We start from the raw sequence: 25,696 nt of genomic DNA, 5'->3' as shown, positions 1-25,696 counted from the left end.
CATGTAAATGCGTTTGCATGTGTGCAGACTTAACTCGAATTGAAAATCTCAAATAAATGTCTGGTCTGTGCTGCTTAGGGTAGGTATTAAAGTAATAATAATAAAAAAAACGAGCCAGTGCTGCCTGGCATATTAAAATTAAAGGCTGATCTATGCGGCCTTGTGTATTAAAATAAAAGTCTGCTTTGTCCTGCCAGGTGTATTAATATATAAGGCTGTTCTGTGCTATATTGTGTATTAAAATAAAATAGCCGATCTGCGCTGCCAGGTGCATTACAATAAATGGCAGCTCTGTGCTACCTGGTGTTTCATCAAAAAAAGGCTACTCTGTGATAGCTCTTGTATTAAAATAAAAAGGCTGCTCTGTGCTACACGGCATGTTAGATTTCGCTGGGGGGAGGCCGAAGCGCTTCCGCTCTCGGAGCGCTCGGAGCTCTCAGGGGCGGTCTCTGCATTATATCCTCGCGAAGATGGCGGCGCCAGTACTAGGCAGCCGGGCTGGATCGGTCAGCAGCCTCGGGAACAGCCCCACCGCGACACCGAGCAGCACCAACAACAACAACAGGATCGTGCCCAACTGCCCGGAGCTTGACTTTAGGTCCGGGGCCAGGATAGAAGAACTGAACAAGCTAATCCAGGAATTCAGCAAGCACGACCAGAGGGAGTATGACGATCAGCGGGCGCTGGAGATTCACACCGCCAAGGACTTCATCTTCTCCATGCTCGGTAAGGAGCAGCCCAGGCGTTGTGGGTTTCAAATAGAGCTTGGTGTGGAGGATCACATCGGTGGGGTGCAGGTAGGGCGTGTGTGACTCAGTGTCAGGTAAGATGCTAGATGTTTGCTACCTTGGTCTGTTGGACCAGATGCTCCACAGCACAGATGCACGTATCGATGACTGTCACCAGCCGACGGCGTGGAGCAAAAACTGAGACTTTCAGCGGCTATTTCTGGGAAATCAGTCTGGATTTCCTTACGGGCGTGCAAATGCACGGTCCGTAGTGCAGCCTCGGGAGTGCTGATGTATTTCGTGGTCATCTGTACGGCAAACAGCTGTGTGTTATTTCATCATGACCTCCACGTTAACACATTGAGTTACTGTAAAATACGTCAAAATAACCATGCAAGCGCAGAGGGAAACGCTGTGATTTCCTGGAAGAGAACCCAGCATGATATCTGAGGAATCGGGCGCACTCTCAGCTTACTCGCAGCGTCCCTGCCTGCACACCGTCACTGCATCGTAGGGCGACACGGCGGTGTGATCCACTAGAGGGCGCTGCTGCCTGGAGATGTGCTGACGGTGTTAAAAGACGATGCGTTTAAAATGTACTGAAGCCTTTGGCGTCTGCTCGCATGGACACATGACAGATGATACACCAGCAGAACCTGTGATGTCATCGGCGTCCTCGCTCCTTGTTGGATTGAGTCTGTGAATGCGCGCGCCACTCCTAGAAAACTGTGGTTTCTGCAGGATTAGTCACAGCAGGAGAGTCATAAAGGTTAATTATGCCCTGTGATAAAGCGAGGACTTTACACCACGTTTATAAACACCAGCCGGTATCAGGGGACTTCTAAGGGCTAGGGGTGAAAGGTCGTAGGGCTTTATGTACAAAGGAAGGGCTGAGTTCAGACTGCCCATTCCCATCCGAGGCACGACCCAGAGTGACTTTCGCCTGTTGCCCCAACTTGTAGGAGAGAGCAGCATTTGTCACTTTTAGTTTCTTGTCCAGGGTGGCACATTCACACAGATTTCCTATCAAAACCATCATAGCTTCTGGACCGTATCAGTTTCTGTCTATGGGTCAGAACCTGCAGATTTTGCTCTCTCGCGTCTGTGGAGTGACCCCTAAATGCACAAATGGGGAAAATCAATACTGGTTGAAAGTTTCAGCTCAGTGTCACCAGCCAGGTTCTGAAGGAGACTGTGAGAGACATTGGATGCAACCGTTTCTTGTGGTAAACAAAAACCCAGGTATGGTGGAGCCAAAATGGCACATGACCTCAGGAGCGGTAATGGCTGCCGTCCAATCCGGCGCGAGCGTCGCACCGAGGCAAATAAGATTCAGCTGTCTAACGTTTTAACTACCTGCTGATGCTGACTGTGTCGGGCCGGGGTAGCATGCTTGTGGTTTACGGCTCTGTGCTTGAGGTGTTAAGTGTCACCTGGCGAGACCTTGCGGGGACTGCAGCAGTGCATGCTGGGTAGAGGGTGAGAGTGTAGCCGTTCGGCCCTGTTGTAAGGTGGCATCCTTGAGCTCCTTTTTTCAGATTTATAAATGGCTCCTTGAGAATTAGAAATGCAGCAGAGCTTCGCCTGACCTTGAGGACTGTGGCCCCCGGCATGCCGGCTCCGGTGTCTTCTTTCAGATATTCTCATTGATCCGCCGGAAACCGACGCCAGTCCTCTGCAGAGGGGTGGCGGCTGAAGGCACTTAGAGTCACATGGGCGAGTGCGAGGTGACATGAACAAGGACGGGGTCAGCTGGGTAGGGTGTGGTCAGCCGGTTTGGGTGAGGCCAACATAACTGTGCCAGAACCTGCAGCTTTAATCATGTGTGTGAGCATATTAATATATATATGTGTGAGTGTGTGTTTGTGGATGTGTGTGTGTGTTTGTCATATCCCTTTTCCCATTTTCTCTTTGTTCCCACACTTTCTCATTCTGTTTCGTCTTTCTTCCACCCCTCTGTTCCTTTCCTCCATTCTCCCACTCTCTCTTCTCCCCTGTTCTCCACCATCCCTCTGTTCCTGCCCTTTTCTTGCATCCCTGCACTGTGCGTCTGCTCCCGCTTTGCATTCCCAAACTCTCCTCCTGATCTGTCTTCCAGGGATGGTGCAGAAGCTGGACCAGAAGCTTCCGGTTGCCAACGAGTACCTGCTGTTGTCGGGCGGGGTGCGTGAGGGCGTGGTGGACATGGACCTGGACGAGCTGAGCCTCTACGCCCGTGGCACGGACTACGACATGGACTTCACCCTGTTGGTACCGGCCCTGAAGCTGCACGACCGCAACCAGCCCGTGACCCTGGATATGCGGCACTCGGCGCTCTGCCACTCCTGGCTGAGCCTGCGGCTCTTCGATGAGGCCACCATCAACCGCTGGAAGGACTGCTGCACTATCGTCGACCACATCAACGGAGCCACAAACTACTTCTTCTCCCCCACGCTGGTGGCGGACTGGTTCTACGAGTCGATCAGCGTGGTGCTGGACGAGGTCCAGAAGAAGCCGCAGCGGGGCATGCCGCGCGTGGAGAAGGTGGAGAAGAACGGGACGGTAATCTCCATCATCCTGGGCGTGGGCAGTAGCCGCATGCTGTATGACGTGGTGCCTGTGGTCTCCTTCAAGGGCTGGCCCGCTGTGGCTCAGAGTTGGCTGATGGAGAACCACTTCTGGGACGGAAAGATCACAGAGGAGGAGGTGATCAGCGGCTTCTATCTGGTGCCCGCCTGCTCCTTCAAGGGCCGCAAGGAGAACGAGTGGCGCCTGTCTTTCGCTCGTAGTGAGGTGCAGCTCAAAAAGTGCCTCTCCACCAGCCTTATCCAGGCATACCAGGCCTGCAAGGCTATCATCATCAAGCTGCTGTCTCGACCCAAGGCCATCAGCCCCTACCACCTGCGTAGCGTTATGCTCTGGTCATGTGACCGCCTGCCCGCCAGCTACCTGTCCCAGGATGACTTCTCAGCCCACTTCCTGCTGGGCCTCATTGATGACCTATTGCACTGCCTGGTCAACAAGACGTGCCCCAACTACTTCATCCCGCAGTGCAACATGCTGGAGCACCTGTCGGACGAGACGGCTGTGCTGCACGCGCGCAAGCTGTCTTCGGTGCGCTCGGACCCCGCCGAGCACCTGCGTACGGCCATCGAGCACGCCAAGGCCGCCGGCCGCCTCACTCTGGAGCTGCAGCGGCGCAGCAGCGGCTCCGGGCTGCCATCACCACAGGCGGACCCCGCTGACGCTCCGCCCGACGACCGGCTGGCCAAGAAGCTGCAGCAGCTGGTGACAGAAAACCCTGGCAAGTCCATCTCGGTCTTCATCAACCCCGACGACGTCACGCGGCCACACTTTCGCATCGACGACAAGTTCTTCTGAGCCCCCGCCTGCAATCCTGCCCCCTTTCGTCCGTGTCCTTAGCCTCGCCCCCTCCCCCGGTGACGTCCGCCGTGAAGCGTTGTGAAGTACAGTACGTTGTCCTGTGGTGTCCATTCGTGTCGCTCTCTCTCTCCTGGAGACTCCACCTCTCCATGCCCTCCTTGCGCACCGAGCCGCGATTCCGGCGTGCCTGGCGACGGGGGAATTCCGCACGAGATTCCGGAGACGGCTTCTTTCCATTGGAAAGCGGAGATGCGGGAATCTCGTGCCACCCTTGGAGAGACGTGTGTCCAGAGCGGACTCTCTGCTCCGTACTCTTGTGCAGAATGTAAAGGGAAGCGTGTTGCTCCGGCCTGGCCATGGCTGGCGGGATTATGACGTCTGGCAGAGGAGCCAAAGATCCCGGCTCCTTCCTGTTTCCTTTCTTATTGGTTCTTGGCTGTAAGATTTTATGAGGGGAATGTGTGTAATGGGACCTGTAGGTGATGCCCCGTGGTCTTTGTCCAAGACTACGGCCGGCTCCCCTGCAAGACCCCCGTTTCCATTTCTCAGTGTGGGAACAGCTCCAGTTACCGAACGCTGCAGGACTCTACCCGATGGAGCCATGCACCTTGGCAGCCCAGGGCTCAATCTCCAAGTGCAATTAGTTAGAACACGCGTGCACGTACCCCCGTGAACTCACACACACACACTGGCACACACGCGAGGAAGATGGTCTATAAAGCCGTTACTTTGGTCTTGTGATGATCTGCTCAGTGATACGACACTGCTTGAAATGCTGTCTTATTTATTTCCGGGAGCGTTTAAGCGCCCTGCTCTTCGTCATGCACTCACGATGTCTTGTTCAGTTTCTTTGCTGCTATCCTGAACTGGTTGGATGAAGTGGTCAGACACATTTTTGATTATGCAACTTAAGTTTAACACTACGTGTACCTGTTGAGCGGATGTGGATGTGCTCATCTTTGCTGTATGTATGTTATTGCATAAAGTCACCTCACTGGCCGAAAGGGACCTGTCACGAGCCTTCGGAGAAGGGAAGTGTCCAACCGTGTGCATTGTGCTGAGAAGACGACCCAATCAGGTGTCTCCTGTTCCAGGAATGGCCCAGTCTCAAGTCTCGTGGCTTAACCCTCCTCTGAGGCCAGTGGAGCAGCAGTTTTGTTCCTATACATCCTTGTATATATCAAACCAATCCAGTAATAAAGGCACTCATATCAGACGGCTGTGCTGAGATCAGTTTCTTTGAGGGGACACTGGGTTTCTGCGCCACTGTGCAGCACCACACTACAGCTGTCAGGACAGACATGGTTAGTCTGACTGACTCCAAACCTGCTCATTTGTATGACTCTACGACCTGGGGGCAGGTCTGACTCAGGCGAATCCAGGGCATCCTGTTTACAGGCCCATCCAGCGTCTCCCAGCCCTGATGCATGCTGGGATTTGATCCAGGTGAGATCCTCCTTAATGGGCTTTGGCTGAGCTGTTGTCTTCACCAATCACTTCATTCCCTAAAGCAGTGTTTCTCGACCCGGTCCTCGGGGACCCTCAGACAGTCCACGTTTTTGCTCCCTCCCAGCACTGAATCTGTGCCACGCCTTTGGTGTTCTTGATTGTTTAGGGTCTGCTGGGAGAAAGGAAACTCATGGACGGCGTGGGGGTCGACGAGGACTGGGCTGAGAAATAATCAATTCGCCAAATTTCCATTAACCCAAATATTATCCTTTGGCTGAAGACATACTTTAAGAAACTAAACATGTTTGGTTAACCCACCTTGTAATGAATAATTGTAATGGCGGTACAGCATCCAGCTGTCTGTTCAAGTTCAATTAATCAACGGTGAACCAACCATTTAAGTCATGAACGATTGACTGAATCGCTATTGGTTTAGGAGGCCCACTGATCCTGCAACTGCTGTCATATGGATCCCTGTTTTTGCATGGCCTCTCTCTGCCCCTGAGATGAGGACACGTTATGAAGCGGTGATGGGGAATCCCGCAGTTACACCTGAAGTATTTGGGGGGGGGGGGGCTCTGATTGACCTGACCAGGTGTACTGCTAGAGATTCTGTGCTCCACCAAAACATACCAGATTGTTCCCACAACCTAGATCAGTTGTTCCAAGTTTTTAAGCCCCCTGTCACTTACGATGTCTCCGGACCCACAGAGGGCGCGGGAAGGCCGGATGTCAGGCCTGTTTGGCCCTGGCCTGTGTCTGCTGTCCCAGGATCACCTGGGCTCCTTCTTAGATTATCGCTGACCTTGCTGTGTCCGCCTCTACTTGGGTTACACTGCGTCAGCAGTGTTGGGTAAAATATTGATTTGTGCTTTTATTCCGGGCAAAGAAGCTGGGCTTTGTGAGCCAGCTGCTTTCCCTGGCCTCCCTCAGCCCCCCCCCCCCCCGCTGGAGCTGCCTACCAGGCCTTTGGGACTGTTCACACTATGGTCCACCTCTACCTGTTCACCGTAGTCTACCTGTACCTACATACAGGGGTGTCAGAGGAGAATGGAGACCAGGCAGATTCAGGGGCTCAGTATTTTAAAGGGGCCACGCTCAGCAAAATCTGCCGGGGGAGCGCAAGGTGACATTTTGTCTGCGGGCCCAGAATGCCTAGCTACGCCCCTGCCTACCCACACTTGGTACTTATTGACTAGTCTGCCAGAATAACTTCAGCCATAATTCACCTCACCGCTTACTTCCTCCTGTCCGCCCTGACAATCCTGCTGCTGGGACGGTTTACTGGGTAGACGGCATGGCAGGTAAATGGATGTGAGGTTATGTCAAGTCATGTAATCAGCAAACGAGAAGCCCATCCCACAGAGCTCATTCTGACACAGGCTGCTGGATGTGACGACCTGACTGCTTGGCCGTACATGGTCTCTCTCTCAGAGGTGTGATCTCTGCCCTGCTCTGCTCACCCACACGGTCTCTCTCTCTGGGGTGTGATCTCTGCCCTGCTCTGCTCACCCACACGGTCTCTCTCTCTGGGGTGTCATCTCTGCCCTGCTCTGCTCACCTACACGGTCTCTCTCTCTTCGGGGGAGTGATCTCTGCCCGGCTCTGCTCATGCACACGGTCCATCTCTCTTGGGGGAGTGATCTCTGCTCTGCTCTGCTCACCTAAACAGTCTCTCACTCTTTCTGGGGTGTGATCTGTGCCCGGCTCTGCTCATGCACACGGTCCATCTCTCTTGGGGGAGTGGTCTCTGCTCTGCTCTGCTCTGCTCACCTACACAGTCTGTCTCTCTTGGGGGAGTGATCTCTTCTCTGCTCTGCTCTGCTCACCCACACGGTCCATCTCTCTTGGGGGAGTGATCTCTGCTCTGCTCTGCTCACCTACACAGTCTCTCACTCTCTCTGGGGTGTGATCTCTGCCCGGCTCTGCTCATGCACACGGTCCATCTCTCTTGGGGGAGTGGTCTCTGCTCTGCTCACCTACACAGTCTGTCTCTCTTGGGGGAGTGATCTCTTCTCTTCTCTGCTCTGCTCACCCACATGTTCCTTCTAGTTTTAAATCATCTTTATTGTCTAACTGCCTTGGCCTTTTACAGCCCTGGCCAGTAGCAGTGATCTTGGGGACCTTGGACATTGGTTGGGCTGACCAAAATGTGAGAGGTGTGCCCTCTATTTAACGAAACCATATAAACAATCTACTTACTTGTGATACCAGAAGTGCCAAATGACCTGGCCTGTTCATTGGAGTATGCATATGTGTTATATTCCACTGGGTTCTGTAACCCTGTTTTCCCGAGAGAGAAATGTGTACTGCTGTGAACATTTTTCCCTAATCACAATAAATACATGCAAGGTGCCCTCAAACCCCTCGATGTGCTCTTGTGTCATTGTTAGTCCCCATCCTACCTTGGGACATTAAGCAGACTGAACTCCGCGTTTTATCGCATCAAGCATTTCTGTTTATAGCACAGAGGAAACGTGAGTACTGCTTTATTTCCGTGTCCTGTGTTATGCTGACTGCCTATTCCATCAGCTAATGGATAGGTTAGAAATATTATATCATCTCTGATTTTTCACTGCATTTGATTTGTGCTCCTTGACAATCCTTCATGTTAAAAGGGCCATATAAATAAAATTGAAGTGATTTTATTGAGAGCCTTTTATTTCCCATACAGGTGAACATACACATATTACATTTATCCACTTAAATCCCGAGTGAATTATTTTAATACGAACTTTCCTACATGTTGTACTTAAAAGAAGTTCTAATGTTGAATGTCGCTTTAAATGGGACCGTTTTTCTAGTAAACAGAAAGTAAATGTTTGTTTTTGTCAAGTTATTGGTTTAGATTTGTGTTCGTTCTTTTATGTATTCGTGGGTTAAAGGAAGTTTTTAAATAGCACAGTTTTCGCCGGCAGCCTTGTAGGAAGAGGTACTGGCTCGTGATGTATGGCAACATCCGATGCGTCGCTGCTGGTTCGCCGGCAGAGCTCACAGGCGTCAAAGGCGCAGGAGGGTGTAAACACGCCGATCACACAGTGACGCCGCGGGTGATAACGGGAGACAAGCGCACATGGAGATGTATCACCCCTGCCCCTGCACTTTCGTTAATCTGTCACCTTAACCCTGAGCCACGGCTCCTGACGTCACCCCAGCGGTTCGGGGGAGCTGCAGTACTACTGGGGGAGTAGAGCTCCGACCTGAGCTTGCGAACACAGGTAAGGAGCGATTCCTCACTCACAGACACGCAATCCTATCCGGACCGAACCCATCCCCACCCCAGCGCCCCTTTAAAAAGTGCTCTGAACGCACTCCTAACGTGACCCACTGGCCGGTTCCTTGCAGCTCTGCAGGACAACTGGATCTGGATCCGTATCTGAAGAGGAGGCGCACGTCCCGATCGGACAGAGCGCATCTATCCAGATCTTTTCCCGTCTCCACTGAGCAAAGCGGGGGCAGATGGACGCCAAAGGCGTTGGTAAGGAAGTTGCGTCCCCAAATCAGGGGTGTGGGACCACGGCAGGGTGCGCTGCTGCGGGGGACTGCGCGGCGCCCTTCTTGGTGACTGCGGTAGTGCGGGCTGTTTCAGGAGACGCGTGTTTTGCTGTATTTCATATGCGTTGCAGCAAGGTTCGCTAAAGTACGACTCAGCTCTCTGTATGGCACTTCTGGCTGCTGCGGGGGAGTTCCCCGGCAGTTTCGGATACTGTATATCCGCGGGCAGTGAGCCGCACACAAGCCCCGCACGGTCTCTGTGTATCACTGTTCTCGAAAGCGCTGAGCGTGTTTCAATATTTCCTTTTTTTACAACTAAATTTTTATGCTGGAGAATTGATTTAACGCTCTTAAAGTACTGATTCATCTGTTGGAATAACTGTCTACGTGTGTGTTTTTCATCGATTATTGAAATAAATCAAGCTTCTTCGGCGTAGTGAGGCTATTTAAAAACGCTGCCCATCCACTTTTCTACCGAGGCGGCGCGGTGCTTCGCTGCGGAACAGCATGCAGGCACTGGCCGCGTTAGGAGCAGCGCTTTCTGCGCCAATAGACGGCAATGCGCAGCCTGGGTTCGGGCTGGGTTCGAGCCCGCGGGAATCCTCCTCCATCAGTCCGAGGAAAGATCTTAAATTCCCGTGTATCGCTGGGCTTGAGGACGTATCGAAGCGCTGTGTCCCAAAGTAAAACAGGCTATCAGGTCCGCCTGTTGTCAAACAAATACGCGGACTTCAATTATAAATAACTTCAATATAACGCTATATCAGGTGTGTTTACATGCAAAAATTCCCCTTTGAGAATAAATAGAAGAATCACTAGTGCACCACAGAATTGATTTCTAAGTTAGAAATGATCGCTTTGCCTCCATTGACCATAAACAGGTGAATGTCTATATAACTTTATTTCATATAGACCTATTTATTATAAGTTTATTCACAGTGTTTACATACGGTTTCAAACAACAGCAGGAGATTGTTAGCGGACATTTGGACAATGAAATTGCAGCTAAATTTACTGTGCACGTAATAATTAAATCGTTTTTGCTAAAGGCGTTATTAGAGGCTACTGTACCTCTTATATGTTTATAACATTAAATAACTAAACAATGTAAAAGACTTCACATTTATATAAACAGCGAGGCTATGGTATGAACCTGAACTTGGGGGTGTGGATGGCGGTCATACGTGTTATTAATCTGCTTTTTAGATGCGATGCAGTGCGGTTTTGCACTACGGGTGTGCTGGTTGATTGGGAGGATAGTGTCTTTTAACCGCACTGTTTCCTTATGGTATCCTGATTTTACGGCGTGTCCAGAGTCAGCTGCGAATTGTCTTTTATAATGTGTTATATTTGTCCCTGGCCACTGCTGTAGTGCTGTTATGTAGGTCTGCAGTTCTCATTACTGCTCTAAATATGATTCATTTTCCGTATAATATTTCTATATTGTATAAACTCCAAAGAACTGGTCACAAGTTGACAGTAGTAATCAAGGGCAATACTGCCTTGTGTGATTATTCTCTCAGAATATGTTGATTATTCTGTGTACTACTAACTATAGTATGTTACTGGTTTTTAGGACTGGTCATTCGGATGTATCAGCGGTTTGGAGTATATTGTGCTTCTCGACTGACTTTGGGCTCTATGGCTGTGCGTGTTCCCTGCGTGACTGTCTAGTAATGACACTCTGAATGACTTTGTATGCCTGTGCTGTGCGACTGCTAGGCTGAAACAGGCCCCGGTAAGTGCAACTGAACTGCGTGTAACTAATACCGGGACCCTGCCGAACGTCTGCTTGTACTGTGCTTATTATATCTGTGACTTGCGCTTTGGATGGCCGTGAAACGACACGGAGCCCGCTGAGCGTAATGGACCTAGGAGAGAGACCCTGCTGAGTGAGTGAGCTTTTACTCCTCATCACTGTGCCGAGGCTACTGTCGTCCACAGGAGCCTGTGAATTATTTACTATGCCATTAATGGCGGATCCAAAGCAGACAGTAAGAGGGTTCAGTGTGTTAATGGCCCAGACATTCACTGGGATATGTGTACTAATGAAACTCAATTAAAGGAGAGGTTTGCTACATAAATGCCCGATTCTGGGTGGGGTTTACTGGGTTAGCGTGTTACATAATTATCAGAAGGATTAGCTGCGTAAACGCCACACCCGTTGCAGGGTTTATTTTTTATGGGAATGTGTTACATGATCAGAGGGCACTAAACATATTAATCACACCTTTCTAGAATCAAGTGTCTTTAGATATGGAGACCTGGGACAGTTTTAGAAAGACACTTTATTGTATTTCAAAAGGGTTTTATGGTTTATGGGGTTATTAAAAGTGTTACATTTTGGTTTAGTGCCACAAAAAGGAAATATCACTGAAGCCTGTGAATATCTCCAAGACGTAACAGCGTGTTTTGATGTAAATGTGGACAGGGACAGGGTCAGCACTGGGCTTTTTACCGGGAGCGGATGGAAGTCAGAGTGACCCTGTAAGGTCACAACTGGCAGCACCTGAAGGTTCTGTCTGCTGCTCGCAGAAGGTACAGCTGCTTAACTGGGTTACGCGCGGCACAGCTCTGTGTCCCGTGCTGATTTGCTCGCCGTGTTTCATTGTGCTGAGGCAGGCAGCTTTGGGAGGGGTGGGGGGGACAATGGTCTTTGTGCTTCCCGCCTTTGTTACCTGGGTTTTGAGCCGTGGCGCTTATGCCTGAAAGTCACACCACCGGTAACAGCCAACTTGTTATGGAACATTGTGGCTGCCTGCAGTGAGAACAGACAGTCATGTGCCACTTTAACGATGGGGATGCGTTCTGAGAGATGCGGCATCAGGCGATTTGTGTCATCGTGCGAATATCATACACTCTCAGAAAAAAGCATAAAAATGTGTTCCTTTGCTTGTCACTGGGGCTGTACCCTTGTACCTTTGAAGGTACAGAAATAGTAAATGGACTAAATGGACTGCATTTATATAGCGCTTTTCTACTCCTACGAGTACTCAAAGCGCTTTACAATTTATGCCTCACATTCACCATCCACACACACATTCATACACCAGTGGCGGAGGCTGCCATGCAAGGAACCAACCTGCACACCGGGAGCAATTTGGGGTTCAGTGTCTTGCTCAAGGACACTTTGATGGGGTCAGGAAGAACCGGGGCTCGCACCTGCAACCTTCCAGTTGCCGAACGATAGCACTACCTCCTGTGCCACCATCTCTGTAGAACATCCCAAAGGTACAAACAGCATTAATGTACCATCAAAGGTACAGGATTGTTCCCCAGGGTCCATTTCTGTACCTTCAAAGGTACATTTACCTACATCTAAGAGTACAATTGGCAGATCCTTGAGTGTACAGCCCCAGTGACAAGCAAAGGTACGAACTTTTACCCTTTTTAGTGTAGATTGTACTTACATAAATAGATGGTATAGCGTACTACACACCTGAGCGATATGTTTTAGCCTAAATAACGATAAAAAGTACAGTATAGCAAATACATACCTAGTAGCATAGTTGTTTATTATCATTATCCAGTATTATATATTCTACGTAATTGTACGTGCTATACTTTTATACAACTGGCAGCACAGTAGGGTGTTTACAACAACAGCATCACAAACATACAACACATGTTACCCTATGACATTACGTGGCTACAAAGTCACTAGGCGATAGCAATTTTTCAGCTCCATTAGAGTATAATATTATGGGTCCACTGTCGTATATGCGGTCCGTTGTTAATCGAAATGTGGTTATGTGGCGCATGACTGTATTCACACCTGTTTCGTTCTCATAGGTGGGCGCTGATTCTTATAGACTGATGTTGGCCGATATCATGTTAAGTCAAGTGGGCTTTACGGTCATTCCATCCACATAGAGATATGCAGTGGCTTGGAGCCCAGAGTGGCTGCTGTGTGTAAATGCCGCCATCTTGGATCACACAATACAGTTCAGTGCCGCTAAGTTCTAGCACCTACACACCATCCAAGCCCTCACAAACCGCCTAATCCATCAGGGCATTTGCTCCTTCCAGCTCTTTCACTTCCTCTCTTCTTCGCCTTTCATGCGGTCGCCCAGTCAAATGCATTTGTTGAAGACGGACTTCCAGGTGCGGGCTGAAAGGGAAAGCAGACTTAAATGTTCGCTATTTGAGAATGAGCTGTCTGCCTTATTATGCCTATGGAAATATCAGAGGAGCTAAGTCCGTGAATGGAAACCGGAGAGAATGGCTTAGCAAAGTTACTGTGCACCCCAGTTTGTACCGGACAAATTTCCTGACCAAAATGGTGCTTTTTCAGCCTTGACATGTGTGCCTACACAGCAGAACCATCTCGTGATTATATTTAGAAAAACCAAGTCCTTGAGGAAAAGCCAGCATAGCCTGAGGACAAACCACGTGACACGAGGGATTTGGAAAGGGACCCGGGGGGGGGGGGCATAAACTAGAGTCATAAACTAGAGTCCAGGGTTACTGAGAACCAAAGTGACACAAACTCGTCCTGCAGTAAGCAGTCTTGAGCTTATGGTAAACTGGGTGGTAACCTGATTCACTCTCTCGAGATGGGTTGGGCGCCTGTCCTACAGCCCAGTTTCACTAATACACAGGTATGTGTTGCTTAACGTCCAAATTACATTCTGTCCAATAGGATGTTAGGTGACTTGGACACCATGGGATACATTAGTATACACTGTATACTAATGTATATGGTATATTGAGTCTATACCGTTCCTGTATTCCCTTAAAAAGCTAAGATACTTTATACAAGAGAGGGAATTAACATTAAAATAACATAAAAACTAAAATAAAGTTAATAAATAATTGTGTAACACGTTATGAATGAACATGTTTATTATCTCTGTCAAGCATTATAGGTATAATAACTTAGATATGAACTGTGGCAGGGTGGTCACTTTGCACCAGCGACACGTGGTGCATTATGGGTATTATAACTTAGATATGTACTGTGCCATTACACAGCTGGCAGGGTGGTCACTTTGCACCAGCTACACGTGGTGCATTATGGGTATTATAACTTAGATATGTACTGTGCCATTACACAGCTGGCAGGGTGGTCACTTTGCACCAGCTACACGTGGTGCATTATGGGTATTATAACTTAGATATGAACTGTGCCATTACACAGCTGGCAGGGTGGTCACTTTGCACCAGCTACACGTGGTGCATTATGGGTATTATAACTTAGATATGTACTGTGCCATTACACAGCTGGCAGGGTGGTCACTTTGCACCAGCTACACGTGGTGCATTATGGGTATTATAACTTAGATATGTACTGTGCCATTACACAGCTGGCAGGGTGGTCACTTTGCACCAGCTACACGTGGTGCATTATGGGTATTATAACTTAGATATGTACTGTGCCATTACACAGCTGGCAGGGTGGTCACTTTGCACCAGCTACACGTGGTGCATTATGGGTATTATAACTTAGATATGTACTGTGCCATTACACAGCTGGCAGGGTGGTCACTTTGCACCAGCTACACGTGGTGCATTATGGGTATTATAACTTAGATATGTACTGTGCCATTACACAGCTGGCAGGGTGGTCACTTTGCACATGGTGCATTATGGGTATTATAACTTAGATATGTACTGTGCCATTACACAGCTGGCAGGGTGGTCACTTTGCACCAGCTACACGTGGTGCATTATGGGTATTATAACTTAGATATGTACTGTGCCATTACACAGCTGGCAGGGTGGTCACTTTGCACCAGCTACACGTGGTGCATTATGGGTATTATAACTTAGATATGTACTGTGCCATTACACAGCTGGCAGGGTGGTCACTTTGCACCAGCTACACATGGTGCACTGTGGCCGCTTACGTCTGCTGTATTCCGTTAGCTGACTCTATTTTTCAGGTCTATTTTGACCTTATGTGACCTTGGATGTGCTAGCAGTCAGACGTCGTACAGAAGGATGTTCAGCGACTCGTAACTGTACTGCATTAAATAGTTTACAATGTATCGTATGATTATTTATAATAGTCTCACAATTCATAACCATGTGCTCCAATGTAAGTTAAATGTAAATGTCTGTTGATTTGCTGTTACACAACTCACACAACTGGTGATTAATGCATGTCAATAAAAAATTCAATGCTAGTGTCCCTGTGCAGGTTTAACTGTGAATTCTGCAGTGCTGAGTATGAGACAGGCTATGTGCTCACTATAGGGTGTATGTTAGATGTGTACAGGCTGTGTGCTGACTACAGGATGTGTGTTGGATGTGTACAGGCATTGTGCTGACTATAGGGTGTATGTTAGATGTGTAAAGGCTGTGTGCTGACTACAGTTTGTGTTTGATATGCACAGTGTTTGTGCTGACTACAGGGTGTGTTAGATGTGGACAGGCTGTGTTCTGAGTACAGGGTGTGTGTTAGATGTGTACAGGCTGTGTGCTGACTACAGGGTGTGTGTTAGACATATAGAGGCTGTGTGCTGACTACAGGGTGTGTGTTAGACATATAGAGGCTGTGTGCTGACTACAGGGTGTGTGTTAGACATATAGAGGCTGTGTGCTGACTACAGTTTGTGTTTGATATGCACAGTGTTTGTGCTGACTACAGGGTGTGTTAGATGTGGACAGGCTGTGTTCTGAGTACAGGGTGTGTGTTAGATGTGTACAGGCTGTGTGCTGACTACAGGGCGTGTGTTAGACATATAGAGGCTGTGTGCTGACTACAGGGTGTGTGTTAGACATATAGAGGCTGTGTGCTGACTACAGGGTGTGTGTTAGATGTGTACAGGCTGTGTGCTTACTACAGGGTGTGTGTTAGATGTGTACAGGCTGTGTGCTGACTACAGGGTGTGTGTTAGATGTGTACAGGCTGTGTGCTGACTACAGGGTGTGTGTTAGATGTGTACAGGCTTTGTGCTGACTACAGGGTGTGTGTTAGACGTGCACAGGCTGTGTGCTGACTGTTTACTGACTGTCTACAAAATCCCAAGATCCCACACCCACACCGGCCCTCCATGGAACAGGTAACCCCACCCCTGGTCTAGAGTGTGTGTGTTAGACATGTTCAGCCTGTGTGCTGATTGCACTTGTGACATTATTTTCAAGCTCATTTTCGTGTATTGTTTAACAAATTAAAATGTATATTACTGGGCAAAAAAGGACCCAAACCCACAACTGCAGTAAGTTGAGAACATTAACGTTCAATAACTTTCACTACAGCAACGAGCAGTGACGAGCAAACGGTGGCACAGGTCTCGGGAATGCACTTTTAATGTTCTTAATTATGTGATCAATGATTTGTTGTTACAATCATTGAAACCTTAATATTTTGCATTTTTGGCGTTTTCTTTTGCCCAGGAGTGTGTATAATAAACTACACAAACTTCTGCAGAAGCCGACACCGATAACATCAGAACATGTAAAATTGCATACTCGTAGCTGAAATCACAAAGCAGCTGTAATTTCCACAAAAGCAGAAACAGCAAACTCCGATGACTTACCTGCAAAAGTGAGGCCAAAGTTAGTCTCACTGCCCCCTCTAGTGGCTGATGTTGGCATTTCGCTAGTGACTGCTAGTGAAGCGTTCTGAATTGCTCGCAAGAAGTAGTTACCGCCTATAATACACATATTCTTTCTATTTTTGTACTTTGGAAGGACGTGTCTTATATATAAATGTATCTGTTACTTCAAACTATAATGGTATAATCGAGTGACATATTGGCTACTTCTTTCATGGGATTATAGGTTGTTCTGTGAGTTGAGTACCTAAAAAAGACTCGATAAATGCACCGTAACACATCCACACAATACAACATAAGTGGGAAAATAATATACTCTTGAATTATATGACCAAAAGTCACAATGGCTGCAGAAATAAGTGCTTTCATCGTTTCCTCCTATAGGGCAGTTTTACTGAGAGTGCTTCTCTGCGCATGTGACTGTCCATTTGTAAATCCGCTGCAGTATTTTTATGATATATAGATCGAGTATTGTATTAATTTATGAAATGCTGAGAGGCAGAATATAGAAACCGGTGAGGTTTTTTTTTTGTTTAAACTAACGCACATAGCAGAACAACCTCTTTTTGTCCTTGTGTATCGGGCCTGCTGTGTATCAAAGTAAGATCAACTGACGATGAATCAGACATACTCGCATGCAGTTCGCTAACGCTAAGTAGACACCGGCGATAAAGTAAAAGTAAAGTGCGATAGCAGATTTGTTTAAATTACTTTCAAAAACATGCAGAATGAACTATACAAAAGCACTATCGACTGCACTCCTTGTAGGAACCTCTGCTGATCCGGAAGTTCCAGGTGGGTTGTGATCGTCTACGAGGAAGGCTGCCTTGAGTGGGAATCTATCCAAACGCAGACTGCTTCTGATTTTTATCAAGCTGCAGTGATCTCCTGGGTGGGAGGAGCCACATACATTTTTACTCTAGAGTGGCGCGAGTTCTGTGTGGGGGAGTGGCTGACTAATGACCTTTCTGAAGGTTTGGTAATGTATAACAGTTTGGTCTTGGGAACAGGCGGACGTTGTGTACAGGGGCGTCAGAAGCATTTTCAATGTGGGGGGACACACTGGCATAAAACTAATATTTTATGTTAAATGTGGGGGGGGGGTCCAAACGAATAATTATGAAATGAGAGGGGGGGACGTCCCCTTCAGATTTAATGGCTGCGACGCCCATGGTTGTGTAAAGCAGACACTGATGGAGGAGGTGATGATGCTAATGGAGGAGGTGATGATGCTTATGACTGTCCAGAATTGTACAAGAAGGAGTCGAGATGATCAGTTCTGTAGCTGCTGTGGGTCACACATCCACTGCTTTCTTTTTGTGGTGTTCTCTTTCCTTTTGTGTGAACTGAAGATGTTGATCCCCAGGAATTTGAAGCTACATTGTTCATTTCTAAGGTAAGAGGTGTGTGTGTGGGGGGGGGGGGGGGGGGGGGGGGGGGGGGGGGGGGGCTGTTGTGATGGTATTCAGCTCTGCACGACACATTTTGGGAGAGCCTGTCTTTTGTGTGTGATCTTGTCAGTGTTTGTGATTAGGTCCACGTGGGCAGTGGACACACTAACCTCTGGGTGTCTTCATCATTGTGCACATTTGGATAGAGGCAGATTACACAGCAGGGTTTCATGGTTTGAACATCTGTGGTGTCATATGCTTAACCCCTTGCACTCCCTCCCAAGGTGTAGATTTCAGTATGGATGGTAGGAGCGTATCCCAACCAATATTGTAGGACTATCGTGTGTGTTTAGGGGGACTGGGATTTTTGGGGTTGATTTGGTCCATACAGTGTCAGGAATGAAGAACCAATTTGTACCTTGAAGGTACAATTACTTGTCACTGGGGCCAGTTGCACCCCAGCTATATGGAAATGTACCTTTTAAGGAACAATTTTGGACCATTGCAGGAACATTAAAGTTGTTTGTACCTTGGGGAACAAACCAGTACCAGGACTGTACCATTTTTTTCTGACGCTATACCAGTAGTGAAACCAAACCTATGTCCTTTAATCCTCCTTTCCGCCAGGAAGGTGGACATCGAAGGATATGAGTGAGCCATGTTCAATTGGGACGGGCTACTCTGTTCAGGGTCAAAGGTGGCGAATGCAAGAAATGAGCTCCACAAAGAGGACCTAAGGGTGCAGTGTAGGGATCACAGGAGTTAGAGGTAATACAGGACTTAGTGCCAATAAGAGGAGTTACAACTGGGTGTTTCTGCGTGAGTGACCACTGTGAACATGCAAGCTGACAGACGCACCAAAGACACAAGTGAGGAAATACAGGCATGATGTGAAAGCTAACGGCTGAAAGCTCCAACACATTAATCACTTTCCGAATTGGCTGGAACCGCGGCTTGTCAGTGTTACAGCTGCTTTCAGGCTCGTGCACTTGGAAAGACTAGCGTCTGCAGTATTTCATTACAAATAATAAATACATGTCTGCCCTGGACAGTCTGAAGCCTGATAATGTATTGCAGAAGTACAAAGGGCAGTTTGTTCTGTTTAAGCTGAACACTTGTCAAACTTAAGCTGTATCTAGAAACATTTAGGAAAAATAAGTGTCTGAGCTTCTGTGTCTTGGAAAATGCATCCATTCACCTGCCCATCTTCTAACCACTTATCATGGTCGCAGGGGTCCTGGAGAATATTCTTCTTAACAATTTGTGGTTGCTGCACTTTAGATGTAACACCAGAGCTATTTTTTTAATCTCCTCGTCAGTTTTTAAATTATACGAAGTTCTCTTCACTTGCAGTTCCTTCATGAGGCCATAATTTTAAGCTACCTGGAACAAAGTAAAAGCTCCTAGTCAAAACTCACTAAATTTTTTGCACTACGCATTTACATCTTCAAATACTTGTTTTAAATAATTATTTTTGACAGAAGCGGTCAGCTAGAGTATTACCGTACTTAAAGTTCTCGACAGAAGTATAATAGAAATTTTATACGCAAGTTATCCGATATCATTGGTAAAGAATTAAACAATAATAAAGACCATCACCTCCTGCCTAATTACAGTGTCAGATAGAAAGTGTTGCTGGACAGCCTAGGGATTTCTATAAAAACCCCTTTGTCTTTAAATGTAGGCAGCCTCTGACGTACGCTATACGTTTTCTTCGTTCTCCCCATGGATGCTAAATAACTGGCGTTTTCCAGCAGCATCCGTGTCCAGCGCTCCACGTTTCGGCTCTGTGTCTCTGAGGATGAACAGCCCGCATTGCCTCATACTGATCATTCCGTCACTCAGCCCTGCAGTTTACCTACAAGCATTATTCCACCCGCTCCGCTCTTACCGGTGCATAAGCTGCAAAAATAGAAAAATACTCTGACGTCCTTGCGCAACTGGGGACTGGGGCACAGCCTGTTTTGGCACATTGCCTTCATTGAGAAAGTCTCAAGATGTCTCCTTCAAGCGTATCCAGTCTTGCTGCCGATGCTCTTTCGATGTTTTACGTGGAGTGAGCGCTGCGCTCCGAGAGCACAGCAGTAGAGCCGAGCTGGCTGTGTCCGTAACCTCCGTCTTATACAGTGCTAGATTGCGTGGACTGGCAGAGCACCACACCAACCGAAATCAATGAGGATCCTGAAGCTTTTCCTTAGGAAAGGAGCGCACATGCTGCAGTGTCTCTGTGGAAAACGAGCCAAGCAGACCCCGGAACCCAGCGGTGAGACATCTTGCATGCTTTCTTTTGAACGATGCACAGGATCGCGTCGGCCGCGTCTGCTGCAATGTGCCTCTCGGAGACGTTGTTTCATGCGGAGTGACCGGTGGAGTGAAGTACCCTGCTCCTTTTCTCCTTGCAGCGTAGGCAGCCGGACTCCTCAAAGCTCTAGCACAAACCCTTGGACTTTGTGTTTAATGACAAGAGCTGAATAGTTCAGTTCAGTAGTTTCTTACCCTTCAGACTTGCCATGAGTAAATCCCCCGAGTTTAAATTGTACTACTTTTCCTGCTGTGTGATTGCATCGTCCTCAGTGTACAGCCTCACGTCAAGATTTTTTTTGTCTGATTCCAGCTGGTCGTTACACACACGTCAGCAATTTGAGACCAAACTGTTCACTGGCTATGAGGCTGTCTTAATTCAGTGGTAGAAACCATAAGTTATATTACAATTTAGTGTTATTCAAGTAAGGGTCGCAGTGACCTAGATCCTGGAAATCATGGAGGGGGTGGGGGGGGGGGGGGGGGGGGGGGTAACACGAGTTACATTCACACAGTCACTCATTAAAAGCAGTTTATAGACACCAGTTTAACTGACCTACGTGCTTTCGGACTCTGGGATACACTCCACAGTAACACGGCAAACTTACAAACTTTACACACCAGTGGATTTGTGAGGAAGAAGTGGTACCTGGTGAGCTGCCATGCAAACGATATAGCAACATATGTTATTTACTATAATAAAAATAATAATAATAATAAATAATAATAATAATAATCATCATCATCATCATCATCATCAATTATTATTATTATAACAGCAACAACAGCATCATCAAAAATATCTTAAACTTCCATTCAAGGAATGTTACATGATTTTCAGCTTTCCATACATGTATGGTAGACCCATAACCTGAATCAATATGCCCCCTACAGGCCTCATGAAGCATGACAGGCATCCCTTGTGACTGGGCTCCAGTAGTAGCATGCTATTAGGACACATTACTGGAGCAGACACCCCAAGCCTTTCTAAATGGGTAACTATGGCAGAAGAGCGTTAAAATGTGGATTCCGAGCTTTGGAGAGCAGCTATGATGAAATACTACAGTGTAATGAAATCCAGCTCATATCCAGCTGCTTTCATAGCACTGTGACATTCACTGCTGTGTATCAGACTTTATGAAGAGGGGTGCATGTTGGTGTTTGTCCACGGCAGAATGCCATTGTGCTGAGATTGCACAGGAGGCCGTCCTTCAAAACCCAAAGGACAATTATTCAGGGCTGCAGATCTTCAGTTGACTGTGAGCAGCCTGTGTTCTGTACCCACAGTGCTTGTCACCTACTGGATACTTAGTATTTCTGCTGATCTTTGTACCCTTGCCATACTGGATACTTTTTTCCACACTGCAATACTACCTCACTGTATTCTTTATACATGGTGCACTGCATTGTGTACCTCCCCTGCAGGGTTCTTTATCCACACTGCACTGCTTTCTTTACCCACATTGCACTGCATTCTGTACTTCACCTACAGGGTTCTTTACCCACACTGCACTGCATTCTTTACATATGGTGCACTGAAATTGTATATTTTATATTATACACTGCACTATTTACCTCACATACAGGGTTCTTTACCCATATTGCACCACTTTTTTTTACACACAGTGCACTGCCTTGTGTGCTTTACCTATATAGATCTCTACCTACATTGCACTGCATTCTTTACACATGGTGCACTGCATTATATACTTCACTTACACGGCATTGTGTACTTTACCTTCACTGCAATCCTTACAGTGCACTGTATTATGTACCTTCACCTAGAGATCTTTACCCACACTGCAGTTCATTCTTTACATGCAGTGCATGGCACTGTGTACATTACCTACACTGCACTCCTTATGGCACATTGCACTGCATACTTTACCAGCATTGCACTCCTTACAGTGCACTGCATTGTGTACTTTCACCTACAGACTTCTTTATCCACACTGCAGTGCATTCTTTCACACGGTGCACTGCACTGTGTACTTCACATGCACTGCACTCCTTACACTGCACTGCATTGCACTCTTTGCCTACACTGCACTCCTTACAGTGTACTGCATCATGTACTTTACCTACAGGGTTCTTTACCCATAATGTACTACAGTCTTTACCCAGACACCATAGGCAGTTCCAGAACAAATTTAGGGGGCTTCAGCCACCTTGTTTTTTGTCTTGGCTCCCCTGGAAAACTGCTATTTTAAATCCATTTGGCATTTTCATTGCATATGTCTTGGGGACTGAGCTCTGCCCTAATGGTCAAATCCTAGAATCACCCCTGCCAGATACAGCCTTTAACCCATGGTACACCTTGTCTAGGCAGGGCATCTACTGCTTCTGTTAGTGACGTACTTTATTTGCTTGAACCCTTTCAGTGCCTGTGTTCTTGTCCTGTAGCAAACACGTATGCATGTTCTGCTCTGAAAGAACAGGCAGGTAAGCAGGTAAATGACAGTCAGCTTTAACCACTTCTCGATCCAGTTTGCAATAAACAGTTAACTTTCACTTGGTTGTTGTGTGAAATCTCTGAAGGGGGTTTTTGATATTTTCTAAAGTTAAAATCAGATACATTTTGCCATAAACTTGAAGCTAAACATTATGTATGGACCATACCTGTGAAATTCTCACCCTTTTATAGAAATCCTTAAAATTACCATTTTGCTGACCTCATTTTTAGGGTCAGCTCTTCAGTGGAGGGGGACAAACACTTTAAATAGGTAGCTGGTAGGAATTTGGTTCAAGATGATTACAACTTACAGGTTATCTAAAAATAACTGAACACTCGAGTTTGAATTTTTTATCGGTATTCTCCGCGGTTTACTGCATATCTTTAGAAAGTGCACTTCTGCACAAATTCCACTAGATGGCAATATATTTCAAGCTGAGCGATGGCAATTACAAGCGCAGAAGTCATTTCATGGGTCAGTGTAAGCCTTAAATCCATTCACTGAATATTTAAAAATATACTAGTAAGATAAATATTAAGCATGTAAGGGTTCTTTTTTTTGTACTGAAAACTAGTGTGCTGTAACATTTCCGGATTTAACAGCATGGACTTTTTTTTTCATACTGCGGGGGAGCCTTGGGTTTTGCTAACCCAAATCCATTTGTTTTAAAAAAGTAAAACACATGATGGATCTTTTTAAAAATCTGATCTTATATACTTGCGTTGCCCGTTGTTCAGAAATTCACGTTTTAGTTTCTTTATGTATCCGATGTCATGTCAAGAGTATATGGAATGTATAACAAAAAACAGGAAACACATTTTTTAAATGTGCATTTTTCAATACATTGTTCCTTTTAAGGGAAGTATTCGTTGAGCCAGCATGAGGTGCAGCTGCTTATGTTTCAGATGTTTTTAATACATGAGTGTATGATCGTACTATGCTTTGAAGGTACTAACAACTTAGTACTATGCAAGGCTAACTGGAAACCATTAAATTTTTAATTTTCTACATTTCATTCAGAATAGTTTGCTTTCAGGCCTTAGACCTTTTGTTTTTCCTGCTAATATTTGTTTTATATTTTAATCCAGTTGAAAGTTCGGCTAGTCCGAGAAATGACCTCCATTATCTGCTGTGTTGGACAAAGGCGTCTGCTAGATAAATGGAAATGTAAATGTACGGAGGTGTGTGTGTGTGTGTGTGTGGCTCCTGAAGTTACAGTTTTCAAAAGCAGCACATCGCTGTGACCTCCCAGGAAGCAGCCGTCTGTACGACACACCTGGGTCGTTGGCTTTTTAAAAAGTGTGTGGCCCCGTGTCTGTGTGTGTGTGTGTGTGCTGGGAGAATCTATAAATTACACCTAGTGGTCACTTTATGAGGTAAACCTGCCCTTTAATGCTAACAGCCTGACCTCCAAACAGTGAATCATGTGGCTGCACCCGGACACAATCACACAGACGGGGTCAGGAGGTTTACTTGCCGCTTGGCTAAGCGTCAGGATGGCCGAGACGCCTGTGATTTGTCAGTGTGATTGTTGGTGCCAGACGTGGCCGTTCTAGAATCTCAGAGACAGCCACCCAACTGGGATTTTCACACACTAAAGTGTCTCGAGCATACAGAGAATGGTTTTATCCATCTTGTCCATGGCAGTTCTGTGGCCTGAAAACACCATGTTAATGAGAGAGGTCCGAGGGGAATAGCCAGACTTTTTAAAGCCAACAGGAAGGCGGCAAGTGCAGAAGTAACAGTTCAGTACACTGTCAGGAAAAAAAAAGCATCAATTTGTACCTTTGAGGGTATGATTACTTGGGCTGTGCCCTCAAGGGTCTCAGAGTGGTATCATAGCTGTAGGTAAATGTACCTTTTTATGGTACAGAAATGGACTCTGAGGAACACTCTCGAACCATTGAGGGTACACAAATGTTGTTTGAACCTCAGGTAACAAAACTGTGCCAGTACTGTACCCTTTTTCCAGACGGTGTATAAATGGTGTGTAGAAAGGCATTGACCCTCAAAGTGGGTCTGGAACTACATAGCGGTACCTAATAAAGTGGCCATAGTGTGTGTGTGTGTGTGTGTGTGTGTGTCTATATATACATATTTATATAGTGAATACATCTTCACATTATTTTACTCATGTCTGAGTGTTCTATGAGTATCTCTTAACACCAAGATATTAAGAATTGTATCCCAGAGATATATAGGGCACATTTGAGATACTCTAACTGGGTCACAGTATATGTTAGCTTTTCTAATTCGGCTCCTAATGAAGTAGCCTTGATTTTACTGTTTATTGCATCTCCGTTAGGGGTGGCCTGCCGGTCTCACACATCCAGGGTTTGGGGTCTCTGAATCCGGTTATGATGTGAGTGATGTCACCGTGTTTATGACCCTTTCTGTTGGCGACTCCAGTTTCCCCCTGCAGTCAAAAAAGACACGTGGTCAGAGGAGTTAGTGTTTCTAAATTTCCCACTGTGTGCGTGTGTGTGTGTGTTTTTCCTGGGACGCTCTCCAGACCTAATGTAATCCTGTACTTTATAGGTGAATATCAGTGGAAGGATTCACTTTAATCATTGTAAAAGCGAAATAATGGACCAGAATTACTGTTCTATTTAATGAAGTCCTCAACAACTAACTGAAATAATGCGTGATGGAAGTTGATATTCATTGAAAGGGAGGAAATTATTCGATTCTTTACTAACATTTTCATAGCACTTAGAAGTGCTCCTCGGTTCACACGTCCAACAGAAAGTTAGGCTACAGCAACGCATCAATGACACGTCATTTTACCGTGATTTGTATTCCGCCTTCCACCCAAAAGGTTCAGCCAAGAGTGAGTGAGAGCTCACCGGAAGAGGCCCAGCATTTAGACGGACCGCCAGCAGCCGGATTAAGACGTCGCTTCAAAGATTAAACCGTTTAAAGACATCCCGAAACCAATCTCTATAGTTTAAAGATATCGCCCCCAAAGGCTACATTTTAGCGATTTCATGCTTTAGATGAGAACATTTAGAGTT

At 46.7% G+C, this 25,696-nt stretch overlaps 1 protein-coding gene across 1 annotated transcript; it reads left to right on the top strand.

Annotated features, from left to right (window-relative positions):
• Positions 1-374: 374 nt before the first annotated feature.
• mb21d2 (Mab-21 domain containing 2) lies at positions 375-5,307 on the top strand. Its single transcript, XM_023798158.2, has 2 exons — positions 375-726; positions 2,827-5,307. Exons 1-2 carry the CDS (start codon positions 378-380, stop codon positions 4,086-4,088), a joined length of 1,611 nt encoding a protein of 536 aa, XP_023653926.1. The 5' UTR covers positions 375-377; the 3' UTR covers positions 4,089-5,307.
• The last annotated feature ends 20,389 nt before the right edge of the window (positions 5,308-25,696 follow it).

The sequence above is a fragment of the Paramormyrops kingsleyae genome, chromosome 21 (assembly GCF_048594095.1).
Source record: "Paramormyrops kingsleyae isolate MSU_618 chromosome 21, PKINGS_0.4, whole genome shotgun sequence".
NCBI lineage: Eukaryota > Metazoa > Chordata > Actinopteri > Osteoglossiformes > Mormyridae > Paramormyrops > Paramormyrops kingsleyae.
This window is presented reverse-complemented; position numbering and strand designations above follow the sequence as displayed.

Bases quoted from the DNA above. Each gene is read 5' to 3' on its own strand.
- mb21d2 (XM_023798158.2), top strand. From the start codon at position 378: ATGTTAGATTTCGCTGGGGGGAGGCCGAAGCGCTTCCGCTCTCGGAGC. The intron at 727-2,826 runs GTAAGGAGCAGC...TCTGTCTTCCAG, and splicing joins CTTCATCTTCTCCATGCTCG to GGATGGTGCAGAAGCTGGAC.